This window comes from Opisthocomus hoazin, chromosome 14 (assembly GCF_030867145.1).
Source record: "Opisthocomus hoazin isolate bOpiHoa1 chromosome 14, bOpiHoa1.hap1, whole genome shotgun sequence".
In the NCBI taxonomy this organism is placed as follows: Eukaryota; Metazoa; Chordata; class Aves; order Opisthocomiformes; family Opisthocomidae; genus Opisthocomus; species Opisthocomus hoazin.
In genome coordinates this window covers 10,502,818-10,521,187 of record NC_134427.1, presented here as the reverse complement: position 1 = coordinate 10,521,187, position 18,370 = coordinate 10,502,818, and the positions used below count along the sequence as shown (strand labels likewise).

At 48.0% G+C, this 18,370-nt stretch overlaps 1 protein-coding gene across 3 annotated transcripts in view; it reads right to left on the bottom strand.

Moving 5' to 3' along the window:
• The window catches only part of IL13RA2 (interleukin 13 receptor subunit alpha 2), a 32,478-nt gene extending 24,776 nt beyond the window's left edge, over window positions 1-7,702 (bottom strand). Inside the window, exons 1-4 of one of the 3 annotated variants that reach the window (XM_075435729.1) lie at window positions 7,417-7,702; window positions 3,169-3,320; window positions 894-1,047; window positions 149-269 (exon numbers count right to left, since the gene is read on the bottom strand). In XM_075435729.1, the coding sequence (XP_075291844.1) occupies window positions 149-269; window positions 894-1,047; window positions 3,169-3,320; window positions 7,417-7,507 (518 nt within the window). In that variant the 5' untranslated portion in view covers window positions 7,508-7,702. The remainder of the gene's footprint in view (window positions 1-148; window positions 270-893; window positions 1,048-3,168; window positions 3,321-7,416) is intronic. The other 2 variants (XM_075435730.1, XM_075435728.1) reach the window with 2 other exon arrangements.
• Between the last annotated feature and the right edge of the window lie 10,668 nt (window positions 7,703-18,370).

Below are 18,370 nucleotides of genomic sequence, written 5' to 3'. Positions count from 1 at the left end.
ATGTTGCTTGGTGTATTATTTCTGTTTATTCTGGGTGGATCGTGTAATAGCATTGCCAGCCATAAAAGCATATTTGCTGTGGCATTTTAGTACCTGAGAAGTTCACTTGATTGCTGCCTGGATGGTTTTCTGTTTTGCTGATACATACCAATAATATAGTCCATAATGTGCACCGTGAGGAGCAAGGAGACTTGGTTGCCAAGTGCACTTGAGGTATTCCCAGTCATGATAGATGCAGTGGAAATTCTGAACCTCCGATTCCAGTTTTCCTGTGAAATGAGAAGGAAATAATGACTATTTAGCAATGTACCAGTCAGGCCCAACAGAAATATCATTTTACATCTTTGAACAACGGTTTGTTGCAGTTGAAAGAAAAAAAAGAATAAGAAACAAAAAAGAAAAGAAGAAAAAAGAAAAGAAAAGAAAAGAAAAGAAAAGAAAAGAAAAGAAAAGAAAAGAAAAGAAAAGAAAAGAAAAGAAAAGAAAAGAAAAGAGAAAAAAGAAAAGGAAAGAAAAGAAAAGAGAAAAGAAAAAAGAGAAGAAAAGAGAAGAGAAGAGAAAAGAAGCCAGTCACGGTTATTAGATAGTTTTGCTGCAGTGTTCTGTTTCCTGTAAAAGCCAGTTCACTGTACCTAGAGCAGAAAGATGCATAACTGACCTTGGAGCTTGTGCAGGGCAACCCAACACAGCCAGGGTAGAGGCAGAGGCAAAAGAGCCCCAGGTATCCAGTAACCACAACCACAGCCAGTGGAAGCAGAGATGTTCTGGTGTCTTACACCTCAACAAACCCTGCAATGGCTTATCCATCTAGCAACCCTCAGGCCAGCAGTGGTTCATGCAATAGGCTCATGCAAAGTGCAAAACCACACCAGGTACCGCAGGCTGCTCCTAACCTTGCAGTGGGACCTGAAAGGTAGCATAAATCCAGTCACTTTGCACCTCCACGTCATTGGTACACCGTCCTTCGAGCAGTGTCTGTACCTTCACTTCAGCAGTCCTGCTGAGGTCAAATCCAGCTCTGAATTTTAGCTTCCTAGTAAAAATAACCTGGTTGAAAGACAGACTTTATGAGCACATTTTTTGTCGCTAAATGGGCTGCAGAATCAGCTACCATTGCTCCCGCTCCAGTCGTGAGTAGGCTCATTTGTGTGCTTTAATGTTTCTTTACATTTCTGTCCTGCTTGTCCTGCCCAATACTTCTCCAGCACTCTTCTACCACCTCCTCTGTCCAGCCTTGCTTGCTTTGAGCCCCTCCACCCCACAGGACACCAGCAATGACAAGACAGACCAGACTGTGGTTCAAGGGATTCCCACCAGCCAGGAGCACCGGCAAGGGTCTGATGAGGATACCGCTGTAAATCCAGATAAAAGGCATTTGTTCATGGCATGAGATAATCAGAAACAGAAGGAACAACGAGTCTTATAACTGATGGTTCCCGTGGGAAGCACAACCACGCCCTGCAAGGACGGAGCAGCAGCCAGGCAGCGCAGCATGGGCTTACCACCGCATGCTTAACCTTTTGCGGGACTTTCTGAGAACTTCCTCCTAAGGTTTGTCATTTTTTCCCTCAGACTTGTTCCCCTTACTTTATGCAAGGGAAAAATAAGTTGGCAAGAGTTACAGCAAATGATGAGAAAGAGAAGGTGTCGCTTTAGCCCAAGCAGGACAGAAGTAACGTGCTGTAAAATGCATATGCATGCTGCAGTGGGACCTGCAATGGCACAGTCCCCAGGCAGGCTTTTTGTCAGCGGCCCCAGAGTGTGAGTGCCATGTTCAGCCATGTGTTTCTAACAGACACCAATGACTCTTGTTTCTGTTGATGTCTCATGGATTTTTTTTCAGACTGACTCTTCTTTGTGAACTTATCTGGGGTAAAGGTTTTGGCAAGGTACCAGAGATTATTTTTTTCTACTTTTTAGATCTGCTTTGTATAAGACACTTCTATTACTTGTGATTTAGGGAATTGTAACATGTTTTTTAAAACTGCATTTTTATTTCCTTTGTGTTAAAAATCTAGTTAAAATCATCATAGAAGAGTCTGCACAGATGCACGCTGCTGCATGGCTGGGAGTGTGGCAAGAGTCATGACCGATGTCAGGCTGAAGAGCCCCTTTCTGTGCCCTCACAATTGCAATCCGTAGCTGAAACAGGGTGGGAGACACTGTGTTCTTCCATCTCCGCAGGCTCCCATGGGATGGCTGGGCCAGAATCCATCTGCGTGGTGGCTGGGCACAGCCTGGCACCCTTTGCTTCGCTGCTTCGAGCCAGTGAAGCAGATGACCACCTCATGCAGGACATGGGAAACTTCGCAGCAAGAGGCTGGGGTCCACAGTGCTGCTGACCTAATGTGGCTGCTCCTTCTCTCTCTGGTCGCTTGAGCTGGCAAGCGCTCTAGCACTCCTGCTTTAGGGTTGTGCAAAAGAATCTCCCTTTCTTTCAGGACACCAATCTGTATTTCGAGTTGTCAGGGAACACCCTCAGCGTGTTTTTCATGGGTTCCTCAGTACCTTGTGCCAACCAAACATCCCACTGCTGGGTTTCTCCTCTCCCCACTCCATTTACCTTCCTAGCCCTGCAGCAGTTTTCATCTTCTCAGCTGTCCCAAAATATATTCTACAACCCTTGCTGTACTTTGCCTATCTGCAATTGCCCTGCTACACATCAACGAGAGAAGACTGAAAATTTTATCATAGAGCTGAGTTAGAGTCAACCATATCTAAAAGACAAAAGTAAATGGTAATTAGAATCACCCTTCTGGATAAAGGGAATTTTAGGGCATTAGGATAATTAATGGTATTTAATCTTTTATTTATTCACCACTTCACATCCCTAAGGACCTGTTGATACTGAATTTCTGTTAAAGCCATGTAAAGACTTTCTAAGAAGTGTACTGCTTTTTACAATGAGGAATGCTACTAGATATTGTTGTATTATTTTTGGCAGCAACCATCACACCCTCTGACAGAAACAGTCCCTTCTCTGACCGCTGCTGCTGTTACATTTTTGAACAAATTCCCATCTGGCAAAAGATCAAACCACTGGAATAGTCTGTCTTTTTCATGGAAATCTGGAACTGCTGTGGTACCACTAGTCCTTGAAATGCAAACATAAACCTATGCAGAAACTAAAGCCTGGATTTAAGGGGATTAAATCACGCTTTGTCTTACCTTCCAGTCTCTGTCACCAGTGTTGCGGTATTCACACTTGTATTTTACTGTGCATTCATTGAAGGTTTGTCCGTTGGGTGGACGTTTCCACTCTATATCCAGAGAACCTAAGAGTCCAGGATCAGTGACCTGAAGGTCTTGTGGGGGAGCAACTAAATTGAAAACAAAGCAGGGGATAAAACAATGTCAATGTAAAGAAAAAAAAGTTGTGAAATCTGATGAGATGACAAATGCAGCTGCTGGATGTGGAGGGAAGCACTGCTGGTCCAGGTCCAGCCCCGGCTATTTAGTAGCCTCTTCTCAACAAACATGCACAAGCTCCACTCCTGCCCAGCCCTGAAAAAAGTTTTTGCTGATGCTCAGAAAAAACGCCTAAGGACAATTGAAAGGGCACAAAGAATGCCATGTCTTTGATGCTCTTTTCCAAGCTGTTTTAAGCAAAACTACTGTCCTGGAATGACCTTTCAAGTCCTATATTTACTTGCATTTAACTCGTGATATTTAACGACTCTCAGGACAAGTAACCTTGTAAACATTGTGTTCAGCACGTACACCAACATAAGATGACACAGCATGCTGTCAGAGAAATTTATATACCTTAATCAGTGGAAATCACCTATATTGCTTTGAATATTTCTTTCAAGTATATTAAAGATTAATGAAAAACCAAGACAAAAAAACCACACAGGAGCAGAAAGGTAGAAAGTTAAAATCATTCTTATTTTGGACATCTATCAGCTATACAAAAATGCGCTCTTACAGTCAGTCTGGCTTTTACTAAGCTATTGTAAGATGCTGCCATATGTTAATAAATCAGCATATATTATGTATTAATTCCAAACTAAGGTGTGCTTCCTAAAAGCCCAGCTCTGCATGGAGCTGTCATTCACGTGATGAAAGTTGTTTGGCTATTCAGTTTTATTAGTGCAAACGGAGTCCATTTCTGTAATATCTGAGGTAATTTTTATCCACTGTCTAGAGGTGAGATTATCTATTTGGGTTGCTATGTATTCACTGCATGATACACTTTTTTCATGGTGATTTGGAGTCGATCTCCTGGCTGTGTCAGTCCAGCATTGCATCACTTTTCTGTTTGAGTCTGGCCTCTAGGTCACTTGTTTCTCTGCCACCTTTTTCATGCCTTCATCAGAATTTACACCATTTTTTCCTTTTATTTTTTTTTAACAAATCTGTCACGAAAGCAGACCCTGAGAATACCTTTCAGTGGAAGATAGTGATATGAATCAAACTTTAATATGCTCCTTGGAAAGTTTGCAGAGAATATCATTGGAGGATTTATTTCTTCTAAGGAAATTCTCACAAATGAAACACACTGCAGGCAGCAGTCTTAAGACCCCACATTTCCCAGCGTGTAAAGCTCCATAGTAGATTTGCTGTTACGCTAGATGGCAAAGTAGGTGTTTTGGTTTCGGCTGCCGCCGGCAACAAAAGCGCCACGCGGCCGCCCCTCCCCCCGCCGGCGTGCGGAGGAGAATGAAAAGAAAGAGGCAGAAACTGGTGGGTCGGGATAAGGGCAGTTTAACAGAACAGCAAACAGAGGGAAAACAGGAACAACAACGATACAAATAAGGAGAAAACACAACAACGAACCGCACGACCCAGACAGCCGCTCTCCCAAAACAGGACCAGCGCTGCGCCCCCCCAAGCCGCGAGTGCCTTCCCGCCGCGCCGCCCCCCCCACCGGAACCCAGCGTGACGTCACATGGTATGGAATACCGGGCTCTGTTTGGCCAGGTGGGGTCAGCCCCCACCCCCTGGCTGTGCCCCTTCCTGGAGTCCGGTGAAAATTAACCCTGTCCTGGCCAAACCCAGGACAGCAGGATATCATGGCAATGTATTTAGGGAGGTGCTGGGGCAAGGAAAAACAGACCACAATAATTTGGAGAAAAACTAGATTTTATGTATTTTTCTGTGTAATCAGTAAAACACACTCCCTCCCACCAGCTCTGAGTCCTATGAATGCAGCCTGGGTTCAGAGGGTGGAGGTGGGCTTGCTCCAGCTCCAGGGGCGATGGGGCATGGCCCTGCATATGCAATATCTTGTAGTCAGAGCCACGTGCTCCCACAGGAGACGAGGGTCTGATATCACTACGCTACGACAGGCACAGGTTTCCCAGCACGGGCAGAGGAGAGGGAATAGGGGCACGGGCAGCTCTGCCTATGCGAAGAATGCTCAAGCCGGGCCTTTGGTGAGCACCAGCAGTGGGAGCGGGGGCAAAACGAGGGCATCTCACCCACCTCCTGGGTCTTCGCAAACATACAAAGGCTCTAGGAAAGGGAGGAGCAGCGAAGGGGAAAGTAAGTCTGTGGGAATGGCATTTGAAGAGCTGCAGCTGCTAAAAAAATGAATGAGTGGCTCGTCCAGAACGTCCATTTATAGCTGCCCCGAGGAGGGAGAGGGCAGAAGGCGAGCGGGTGTTCCTCCCACCGGCCAGCTCAGGCAGAGAGCCCACCAGGGCTGGCGCGAGGGAGGGCTTCCACAGCGCCAGTGCACCATGTCCTAGAGCCGAACGCTGTTACGGTGGCTGGCATGCGTAATTTCCCAAACAGGGTGACCAAGGAGGGCTGCTGGCAGGGCTGTGAGCTGGACTCTCCTGCGCTCAGGAAGTTCCTCCTGAATGGATAAATGCTGAGTCGTGCAGCTACACAAACCAGGAAGCAAAAAGCTACTAGCCTTTGTCATGAGCCTGGTAATAAGCTGTCCAGAGATGATTAGATTGGTCAAAAATGGAATTTCTGGCTGGAAACGATAACACACTAAAATTTGATTCCATTCTGAGTGTGAACGAAACAATATTTTTTTCAAAATAATTGCAACTGTAAACAGAAATTCTTGCAAAATGAATTTTGGCTGGGTTTCAGAGGAACGGAGAAGCTTCTTTTTGGGATGTGACTTGCATTCTGGGATTTGATTGCTTTTTAAATGTCAGCACTTCCTCTTGCTTCCTTCCCAGAGGACTTTTATTTGTAACTTTTGGGGATGGCAACACATGGATGACTTTGGCTTCATTTGAAATGTTTCTGGCTAGCTAGGCACATTCTCTGAAGGCACGTCAGCTTGTAATTTAGTCAGCAGTTTCTCATTTTTCACAATATTACATGACAAACCGGTCTCACTTACATCATTCGCACAGAACACAGGACTAGAAATACTCTGTTTCATTATCCAGTCTTGAGGGAAAGCTGCTCCTGAATGTTTCTTGAAAAAAAAGACCAACAGCTTCTTTACTTGATTTGTATGGTGATGAGCCAGGTAATGATGTGCTGGCTAGACAGACGCAGCCCTCGGGGCCACTTGGTCCTGGCTGCCGGGTGTGCTGACTTGAACATCGCAGCTTTGATGAAGAATCGCCTGCTTATTCCCAGCTGCCTCCCACCGCCTCGCCATGCAGGAGGTTTTGGAATTATTCTGCCTGTTTTACCAGTTGGAACACTGCAGCCTGCCAGGTGCCCCCCCTTGTCTTCTAGGTCTGCTCTTCTCCATGGTGGTCAGAGAGATGCAGGTGACTTCCACGTGTCGAGAAGCCCGTTGTAAAGGCAATGCTGCTTTGCTTGGCGTGACAGCGACGTGTTTGCTGGCAGCTTTCCATGTGTGCTGGCTGGCAGGATGGTGAGCCCCTCAGTACCCTCCTGGCCAAGTTTCGACCTCTCCACCTGCACCAGCTGCAGCAGGGAGGGCCAGACCCTCACGCTGTCTCTCTGAAGAAGGAAAGCTTTTCGGTGCAAAGTCCCAGCTACCAGAGGCCAAAAGGGCTGGGGCAGGTGGGTGCGGTGCAGCAAAGAGGTGCTTGAGGGCATGAAGCAAAAGATGCTTGAAGTGCCATTGCCGTGGATGATAGCTTACAGAGCAATAATTTTTTAGAAGAAACTATTATTCTCCAAATATAAGTAAGCCTCATGTTTCTTGCACCTAGCGCAGTCTGTCCAGCTGGGACCACGCTCAGGAACATTTATGGAGCCAAGTGGTATTTACATTTGTTAACCCTATACCAAACAATATACTCACTGTGCACCAAAGGCAGTTTCTGCTCCTTTTGAAGATAGGAAAATTTCCACTAAACGCACAATATATTTACACAATTCATTACAGGTTTATGAATCAGCCACTCCCTGTGACACACACACACACACAAGAAAAGCTTTGATTGAAGAACTAACTTCATAAAGCACCTGAGTTAATGTGAAGCATGCATTAGGCAGCGGCGTGAATGGCACGCTGGGCTTTACCTGCAGTATGGTAGTAGTGGGAGGAGGACACCAACGCCACGCAGCCCCACATCAGTGCCACGGAGAAAGCATAAAGCTGCCGGAGAGCCATTCAGAGGTAGGATGTCAGGGGTTCCCGGTGGAAGGTGTGTGGGGTCAGAGATGCGGTCCTGCGGCAAGCGTGCAAGGAGGCTGGAGAAATAAAGTGGAGTTGAAAGGCTTCAGCATGCCGGTGGGGCCCTGGCATTCCCTCTGCAGGGTGACCACTGACAACAAGCGCCTTTTCACTCATTTACCAAGTCTGATTAATCATTTCCCAGAGGACTTTTATTTGTAACTTTTGGGGATGGCAACACATGGATGACTTTGGCTTCATTTGAAATGTTTCTGGCTAGCTAGGCACATTCTCTGAAGGCACGTCAGCTTGTAATTCAGTCACCAAGTTGTCTCCTGCACGTCTTCTGTGGAAAGAGTGATGCAGCCCAGTGACTGACCTGCCAGTCAGTGCCTCGGACCAATGAAATTTTCACTTACAAAAAAAAAAGAAAGCAGAACGCATGAGCCTTGACTTATCCAATAAACAGACACCTCTTACACAAGTGTTACCAGTGCTTTTGTCTTTCCTGTTTCAGGATTCAGTGACTAAAAAGAAAAAAAAGTACAGAGAGAGAATTTCCTTTCTAATTCACCCTCCAACAAAAAAGAAATGGTAGAAAAGCTTGTGAGAAGTCTTCTTAGTTGTCATGGTGATTTTTGAAGGGGACAAATTTCTCTTCCTGAGTAGATCTGCTGGAGGAAAGGTGGGGACTAAGAGGGAGAGAGGAGCAGTTTTCAGGGGTAGCTTCTCCTTCTTTCAGATTTCATGCTGAAGGTGTTTAGGAGTCACTGCCTACAGACACACCAGTCCAGCCTGCTTCCCTATGCCAAAAAGCACATGGATTACAGGTAATAAGTGTATATATATTCTTTAATTTTTACATATATGTACAGGTATAGGTATAGATTAAAGACAGGGAGATAGGTAGATTGTTAGAGATATATATATATATCACATAGATTAGATATAGATATCAATCTCTCTGAAAGCTTGAGGCCACTGCTTGTGGAAGAACGTGGCAACATCTACATGAACACACAATGCATCACTGAGCTCCTTTTGTATTACAAACTCGCTTTACATAGTCCATGCAGCCTTGGCTATAAAAGGTGGACTCCCTGGTCATAGTCTGGCACGGCCGCTTCCTCCTCAGCACCCACAGCTACAGTGCGACAACATGAAATTGGGGGTCTGCTGAACGGCAGAGCTTTAAGTCAGAGGGACCTTGGGAAATCTGAGGGTTGGGGCCAGCAAAAAACCCAGTCATTTGAAGAAGTGGCTCAGGGGAGCCAGAGGAGACAGGTTGTGCTGGGAGGGGTGGGGGGACTTTAAATTAGCCAGAAATTCTAACTGCCAACACACGGAAGCAATTAAAAATATACAACAATTTTAACAGCTAATTTTCAATTTAAATTAATAACAAATCTCCTCAAGTCCATCACATAAGTACAAGCAATACCAGTATTTTTTCTAATTGTGAATGAGAGCATATGGAGAAGCTCCAGTCAGAAGAAATGACCAGAATTAGTTCTTAACCTGTCGAACATGACATAAAACTTGTGTCAGTACACATCTGGCAGTATGCATAAGTCTCTGCCTCGGACATGTCTCATAATTCAGTACAAGGATGCAATAATAAGGAGAGCTGGCTTACAGGGCTGGGAAAAGCAGCAGCTATAACTCACAGCTAGTGAGTAACAGCATGCAAGGACTGCACACGAATGTTAGCGGAGGAAGCTTTTTCTATTTCCAGTGCAGTTAATTTTAATGTATTCACAAGATTTCACAAAGTGAGTAAAAATAAACAAAGGCTTACACAGAATTCAAACTAGCAAAGTGTTCTTACCTGAACGTCTAAGTGCATGGGAGCCCATCTGCCTCAGGAGTGCTTAGCTCCTCAGCAGCCTCCTGGCTGCTCTGCTCAAAACTGTGCATTTCTTAGGAATTTGGAGGTTTTTAAAGAGGCCCGTCTGTTCTCGTCGGGGAGCAGATGCCACATTGCAAGGTTATGGCCCTGGCCACATGATCGGAGGCTTTACTAAGCTAGCACCAGAGAGCACACCGCCAGGATTTATGAGGTGGTGGTGCTAATTGTTGGTATAACTGCCCAAGTAGGTCAAAGGTATGTTTCAAACGTTTAAACGATTCATTAAAATGAAAACCAAATGGCCTAACTGGTGCAGACTGCCAGAGCCCCGCGGCGGCAGCTCAGCACGCAGCTGTCCCCGGCACCTGGGAGTCGCGGCCCCACGCAGCGCCTTGGCCCCACGCGTCTCCAGCCGGGGTCCTCCAGCGCCAGCCCCGGTTTGACCCACCGCCGCGCCTCCCCTCGAGCTTGCTGGCTCTGCTGGTGGGCTTTGGAGCCAGTCCAGCGGCTTCTGCCTCTCCGGGCTCTGCAGGGCTTATATAAAGCCATCCATCTCCTCGCTCCTTTGCTGTGGGCCGGGCACATCAGTGCAGCTTGTCAGGCTTGTATAGCCTTGCCCATCACCATTTACTTCATCCCTTCTTCTCTGCATCACCCTGTGAGCCCTCCCTTGCCCCCAGCCTGGAGCACCCTTTGCAAGGAGCAGGCGCTTCAGCCACACCTGGTTTGCCCCAGGGAAGAGCTCTGGTATCCAATACATTTTGCTGAAAAAACATCTCATGATTCCTACTGCTATGCTAAGGGATCAGGCAGGGTCATGACCAGTAATAAGTGGGTGGACCATCTCCATGTCACCTTGTGTGAGTCAAGGGAAGCTGGTTGCAGCAACTCCCCTCCAGGAGGGAAAATAAAGGATATTTCGGGAAGAGTGGAGCTGTGGCACACGTGCCCCAACAAGCAACAGGCTGTGACTGAGGCTGGATCTTCCCATGGCCAAATTTAGTCATATTGAGAAACAGTTTAGTAGGAACATGAGAAACAGCATCAGGAAACAAAGGAGTGCTTCTCATTAGGAAGAACACTGCCCTCGAAGCGCCTGCGCAAGGCTTAGGGTATCACTGTTTGAACTGGTGCCTGAGTGAATGTGTTATTGCTTCCTAGCTGGAGTCAGTGGGAATGTTTTGGAGCAGCAAAGGCACAATCAGGCCTCTTCCCACCTGCCAGTTATCCTCTCCGCTTCACTGTGTGCACGGGGGTTGACACTCGCTCCGGCAGGGCAGCGCTGCCAGCCTGCTGTGTTGGCCGCGCAGACCTCAGGCAGGCACTGTCACTTTTCAGGTGTGAAGATGTTCCCATCACTTTATAGGTTCTGGCTCCAGTAAGACGCTGCGAAGGTAGGTGCCAACGGATAGTGCATGACCATCCTTTGCATTTTTGAACTTTCAAGGCAGCTGCAAGCAAAATTTCAGAACCTTTTTACCTTTCACTATAAAAAGTGATCCCATACATCTGGTTACAGCAAATACACCCTGGAACAGACACAAACTGCTGCGTGCTGGGTGAGACCACAGCTTTGAAAACAGAGAAGAGAGTGGGGAGGAACACTCGAACTATGAAGACCAGTTGGTCCTGTTGGGTGCCAGGGGAAGCCCTGAAGTGGAGAATCAGGAAGCCATGACCCACTATAGTCCTGATCTGCGGTGGCATTTGGTGGGGAAACAGTCCCAGAAGGTCGTGGGGGCTTTGCCCATGGATGGAGACTCCTGGGCAGGTGAAAAGCCCCTTGCTTTTCATCTTTCCGTGCAAAAAACATCAGAAATGGGTTGTACAAATGCTGTTACCTCAAGCGCCATGTGAATTTTGGGAGCGAGGGGATTATGGGTGAGTTCTCCCTTTACTACAGTTGCACAGTGCTCTCTGTTTCCTTCTTACTTTCTGCAAAGAACAGGGAAAAAAAAGTCCCTTGCTGCTGGTAAATATATGGCCCTGCTTTCAGAGTTGTGCAAGATTAGGATTTAACATTCATGTATTTTCATTGTGTAAGCTACTTAAGCGGAAAAGTTCACACTGGACAGATAACTTGAAACAGATGTGAAACATTTGCCAGTAGGGTGAATGCCAATTCCCAAGTGCTAGAACTGGGTCAGTTCCTGAGAAAATTAGGTTGGAAAAAAGCACAGTTGGGATTTGCAACAGTAGGGCTCCACAACACAGCCAACAGCGCTGGAGCACATGGGGAGGAGTGGCGAGCGCAGCTCCGGGCAGAAGAGCGCCTGCCATCCAGCCTCCTCCCACTGCCCTCCCGCCCAGACCAGCTCCCTTTGCAAACTATGGACGCTTTTCTTTCTCTCTCCTCGAGCTGTGGTGATGGGCCTGATGCTCACGCTGTGTTCGCCCTCCTGTTGGTGTTACTGCAGTTGCCTGGTTGCTGGTCCGGGAGGAGACTGCCTGAGGGCAAGTTAGGGGGGAATCCGTGTCCTGTCACAGCAATGCTGAGTGGAAGCACTGCCTGTGGGTGGGAGAGCGAGCAGTGGCTCAGGGCACACCTCTGCTCAGCCCTTGGCTTGTCCTGGCCTCAACGGCTGTAGCTGTCAGCAATGCCCCAGCAAGCTGTGGGAAACACAGGGCAAGCCCCTGCTCGTGCTGGACCAACCTCATGGCCGTGAGCTAGGGGCAGGGACAGGCAGGGGATTCGCATCTTACCTACTGTTCTGCAAGTGGGGTTAAGTTGCAAAAAACTCCTATGTGAGATGATGACAAGCTCATGGAATAAAGAGGTAATAAAAATATACCTGCTCTAGCTCACCAGCAAGCCCCACCTGCGACTGGGAGGGTGCGGTGGCAAACGCCTGTGCACCGAGCCGTCCCGGAGCACCATGGCTGGCAGAGTTGCTGGCTGGGCTCAGCCACCCACTGTGTGTCCTGTGCCCACCTTTCCTTGGACCCCAACGGTATTGGCAGCAAGACATCCCTGCACCCAATAATGGGCAAAGCCACAGGGATGTTTTTCCTGTTCACGTGGCTGCCTTCCCCATTACAACTGTAACTGGAAGCACGACTGACTCATTCGTTTTGGTCACAAATGAGTTTTTTTGGTATTTGTTAACTGGGTGAGTGACTCCTGGAGTCACTGTGTGCTCATCAACACCTCACAGGAGCTTCCTCCTCCTCCAGGAGCATGGGCAGGCTGCAGCGTCTCACAGCTGCTCTGCTAGAGCAAGGTTAATAAAAGAGCTAAAGCCCAGGGAAGACAAACTTGTAAAGGAGCCTCCAGGCTGAATAAGAGATTTTGAAGAGCAGGGAAGACCCTGGACTGGGTCCTGGGCCTCTGACAGATATGATGGGCAGGAGCATGCAGAAATTAAAAAGCCCTTCTTTAAAAATCCACTTTTGTTTGCGGAAAGAAAGGAAGAGCAGATCTGTTGCCGGTGGTTGGCAAAGATCATTACTGGAGCTAAGTCCAAAAAATGGACCAAATCTTTTTTGGTAAAAATAGGTTTGATACAGTCGTCCCAGTTGTGTTAAATTGGTTCTGTCAAGCAATACATTACCTTCCTATACTAAAACATTAGGATCTGATAGCTCAGAGCAAAAGCTTTCAACTTTGCAGTTCAGCTTGATGTCTAGAAGTAGCTTCCTACTCAACGAAATAAAAAGTCTCCGGGTATGAACAGACCCTTTGGTATTGAACAGCATGATTCATTTGATCCAAAGGGATGGTTTTAAAACTGCCAGTGGTATGAAAAATCAATGACTTGTAAAAGCCTCTCAACTGCCTCACGTTTCATGGAAGCCAGTTTCTTTTATACAACTTGTATTAAACAAGCTCTTTCCAAGGCGCTGGAAGCAGAGACTCAGCAATTCCAAACAGACTTGTGCACAGTGTTAGGAATTGCACCGAAAAGGGGATGTCACCACGAGGAGACGTGCTAGGAAGAGGAACATGGGCCAGTGGCGACAGACTGATTGCTGCAAAACAAATCCCTTCTCTGCACTAATAAATTAAACACGGCTTCCATGGGACTTCAGGTAATGATGGAAGGAATCCAGACTCTCTAGCAATGCCCAGCGTCAATATTTATCCTTGTGGTGAGAGGATACCTCAGTTTTCCCTATATCTTTGCTGATGGCTACTCTTGGCGACTAATCCTGGCTCAGAAGGCATCTCAACGAAGGGACAACAGCTGTTTGAATGCGCCTCTATCAGGTCAGCCAGGAAGACAGCATTCATGGAGCTGGCACGGCTGAAATCTTTGCTTTCTGTAATCCATTCTGTTTCCAGAAAGGTCCACCCAGCCAAAAGCCAAGCGTCACACACTCGCTCTGCCTCTCGGCTTACTCCACAGTAAGAGGCGTCAGAGGCACCCCTTACTCATCCCGAGTATCTCTGTTTCCTGTAATTGCTGATGAAACAGCATCCGTGCAGAGTCTCCAGCCTTGGGAGCACACCCTGACCAAACTGTCCCCAACCTGCTGGCTCCTGTCTGCACATCACACCAAGCTGTCATCTTCTGCTCCTCGAGCAATTTCTTCCACAACCTGTGTGTGCCCTTTGCCCACACATGGACTTGCTCTGACTCTTCCTCCCGTGCAGCCGGGCTTGGGCTGGGGGTTTAGCAGAGCCCATGAGAATAATGTCATTCTTATTGTGGCACAGTGGCAGCTTTCAATAAACAACTCGGTGACTAGGTTCTACCCTGGCACATGAAATTTTTGTAGAAAACAAATACAAGGCAGGCTGCGGAATTAGACAGAATTGACCAGTATGTGTAGCTGCGTCGGGGAACCGGCCTGCGGTGAAGACGGGCTCCAGGGGCCAGGGATGAGCGGGGACATCTGCGGGGACGCTGGGGACCAGTGAGCTGGAAGGGGTTCAGAAGCACAGCCTGGCACGCTGGAGCCCAAATTCTGCTTTAAGTGAACCAGGACATTACAGGAGGAACTGAAATGAAGATGCAAAGCTGGCAAGAAACAACTGCTAGTAAAAGGGACACAAATACATCCAGAGAGAAATGCAGAAGCAGCTAAAAATTATCTCCAGAATTGGAAGGACCTAGCTCCCAGCAGGAGCTGGGGGGACAAAGAGCCGCCCTACATATGCGTGAAGACTGAGCTCTGAACGTGGCTGCCCTTGGTAGAGCTGGCTGGTCCCAGCACCATGAGCACTGAGTGCAACTGGGTCCTACGGCTATGGCAGGCTCTGCCAGGGGATGCAGGCTTCGCGAGAAAGCTCTGTGCATGCCTGATCCCTAGGAAGGTGCCATTTCGCCTGTTCCCCCCATCTGCAGACTCGGACCTGTCCTGCCCGGATGCTTTGGGAGCTGCTGGCCCATACTGGGAAGCCCAGGGCTGCTCCAGGACCACTTTCTGTTCCTCAGGCAAGCACAGAGAGAAAGAACATCTTGTACCCATCAGACTGAGCCGTGAGCCTGTCTGGAGCAGAGAACCTGAAAATGTCCAAAGATAAATTGCTCCCATCCACACTGTCCTCCTCTGCCTGTCCTGCAGGTCGGGCAGGAGCCGACCGCAGACTGTGCTCACTCATTTAGAGTTACAAAACAACCTCCTTTTGCTTCCTCCCATCAAACCCATCAGCTCCCACAGGTGGATACGTGGGTCCCCCAGCCAGCCCAGAGGCTGTCGTAGGAAAGACCGGAGTCTTCCCACCACGTGGCTTTGAGCCCAGCTGCAAAAATGAGTTCGCCTGGAATGGCAAAGGTCTTAAATCTTTGTGCAATGGTGAACCCAGCTGAAGCTGCGGCTACTGGGGCGAGCAGAGGAAGCTCCCAGGCTGGCTGCCGACGTGCTGTTGAAAACCTGAGTGTGCAGCACCATGCCGAGAGCCTGGTGCACTTCCACAAGAGCAGCTTTGTCACCAGAGTGATGTGACAGACGGCAGCCAGGCATTCAATGGCTACTTCAGTGCTAAATACTGGGGGAAAAGGGGAAAATCTCACCCTACTGCATCCTTAGGACTTTCCTGGTAGGATGGCTGAGCCCTGCCAGCACCACACTCAGCCTTTTGCTTGTGATGAATGCCCAGGCCTCAGCCCAGCCATCGCAGGTATTGCACCAGCATCCCACTCCCCACCGGCCACCTGCCCTGCCTTCTGCTGATTTCTTTCCCAGCAGCATTTGCCCCCAGAAGAAGATTTGTGTTCTACCTGTGGGTTTTAATCTGCCTAATTTAACACACCAGGTTTCACCGGACAGTGGTAATTACTTCCAGCCTGGTTTTCAGGTTGCTCCAGAAAACAAGCCTGGCAGTGGTGCAGCACACTGCAGACTGGCCCCGAGAGCACGGACAGGGAAGGAGACATGATGGGCAAAGCAGCGTGCCTGGTGTGCAGAGACCAACTGCCTCTGCCAGCACCAGCACCAACAGTAAAAGGAGCGGTGCTCCATCTCAGCTTTACAGGTCATCTGAATCTCACAGCTTTCGCCTTTCTGCATCATTTTTTAAACCTGAATTTTCCTCTGCAAGCCTTTGAGCCCTTGGGACAGCGAAAATAGGTTTCCCTTTTCTTCTGCTTTAAAACCATCCAATGTCTTGTACTGGAGAGTTTACAGAGATGTTGGCAAATGTCCTTCTGGCGCGATCACTGTGCAGTGGGAGTAAGAAGTGTAAAAGATTCTAGACAGAATGCCCTAACCTGGGGTGCTCAGGGATCTGGCAATTCCCACTCCATGTTTGCCTCCTGCCTTTGTCTCCAGTGGGGATGCAGCCCTGCCACACTGCTGCTGCCCTGGCCAGTCACTGCTGAGTCCCCAGCACACCTAGGGCGGGTATACCCCACAGGGAGCCCAGCACTCCAGGAGGCTGGCCGGGAGAAGTTGTCCTTCCCCCGTAACAGTGCGGCTGGCGAGTCCTGGAGGCACTTTGCAGTTGTGAGCAGGATCGGGCAGCCAGATCCAGAGGGAAGAGCACGTGGTCAGTGAGTGAGCAGGGCAGCCGGCAAACGCATGAGAAAGGGCAACATCCAGATCATTATCACAGACTGGTCCTTGAACCCTGAGCTACAATCCTAAGGGATATAAAACAGCATTTACCCTGGGGGCAGGTGGCATTCCCAGAGCTTGGGGTGCCTTTGGAGGGGACAGCAGTGCTGGCCTGCTCTCCCATGTCTTCTATGTCCTGTACGGTGGCCAAGGATCACCAAGACAAACAGTACCCCAAGCCTTTATCTCTCACGTAAACATCTTATTGGGGTTGAAAGGTGTTTCATTAAACATTTTATTAAAGGCACAAAGTTTGGTCTGATGATGAACAAACAGAAAAGAAATCATTTTTTTTTTAAAAAAAAAAGGACACTCCAAAAATTATAAATGGATTTGTCCTTTTCAGATGCAAATCATCTGACACCACTCCCCAAAAGACCCAGCATTAACCCAGAATAACTGCTTGGCCAGGAAGAGACAGCCCTTCAACAATGTTTTCTGGCAGCTCTTACCAGCAAGCCAACACTGATTTAGGACAAGCCTAAATGCTGTTAATTACATTGAAAGCTATTTAAATATTCCTGTAAAAGGAAAAATACGAGCAGACATTTAAGTTAGCAATGACCACAGGAAGGATTTCAGAACAGCCAGAATGTGGCTTACAAGGGATGGGACACATTGGTTCAAGCAACAGTGCTGTAAACACACACACACAAAAGTATGAACATGCCTGCCTGAAAATCTGCAATTCAAGCATCACCTTGAACTCTGAGCAGATGTAACCAAAGTTATTTCAAGAACACAAACATCAGTACAGAAAGAAGTGCTGGAAAACTCTTGCAAATTTATATAGAAATGCTGCTATGCATAAATCCATATTCTGCATTATACCTGAAAAGCTACATTGAGTTTCAAGAACACACACGACAAACTGAAATCGTAATATAAAGCAGAAAAATTCTCCCACGCCCATTTGGCTAAATGCAGCAGAGAGCAAGTTGCTGAGATTTAATGCTGACGGCATAGTTACGGCTTACCATAACACGTCGGGGTTTTCCTTGGAGCCAGGTAATGTGCAAGATGAAAATATTTACTAGTTCTAAAAAAAGAAAATGGGAAGAGCAAAATGGAAGAAAAAGTCCTGCATATATTCCTGTTCCTAGAGAGCAAGCTTCAAGCAGCTGCATCTGAACAGGCAGTCTGAAAGTGTTTTGTGTATAGGATGCACATGGAGAAACAGGGAAGGGAAGACAACCACTGCTGACGGCCCACGGCAGGCGCCTGGCTCAAGATCCCCTCCCAGACAGCAAAGTAAGCACATTGCACACATGGGACACAGTAAACAGCCCCACAGCAGCGTTCGAGGGATTTTCCTGCCGCAAGATGCAATTTGATCAGAAAACCCTTATTGATGTGAAGTGTTTTGTGGAAATACACTGGTTCCAGCTAAATTCTGACAGACTTCTGCCTGGCTGCCGGCCAGCTCTCAGCGAGGCTGCCGGTAACGCAGGGAGCCTGGTGTGGGGACAGCGTCCCAGGCAAACCCCTGGCAGCCAGGCAGCAAGCGGCTCGCTGCAGGTTCTGGTGTCTAAGGTCTGGGCTAGGGGCTTTGCCGTGACCAGGCTGGAAAACCTTGAAAATCCTGGCTGGTCACGGAGGTTGCAGGTCTCCCAGCTCCCATCACCTGCAACGTGGTGACTGCTGCAGCTCTGCACAGCCTGAACACCCAGCATCCCAGCTATGGGCGGGCAAGTCTCCACAAGCAGATGACAGCTGGATGGCTTAATTTGTGGGAAAAAGAAAAAAAACCCAAACAATTGTATAAAAGTAAAACACTGTAACATTCTATCCAATGGGAAATTTTGGTCTTCACTTCCCCTGTATCCTTTCAAACTGCATGAGGCTCCTTCTCATCAAGGAATGGCTTTGTTCCGTTGTTATTTCCCACAAAAAGTGTTTAGACCGAGGTCCTGATCAGATGATTGCTGCTTTCGGACATGAACGCAGCAGATGGAAAAAACTGCCCCAAGCAGTTACAGGCAGAAGTGACACTGGTGGGATGGAGCTCACTC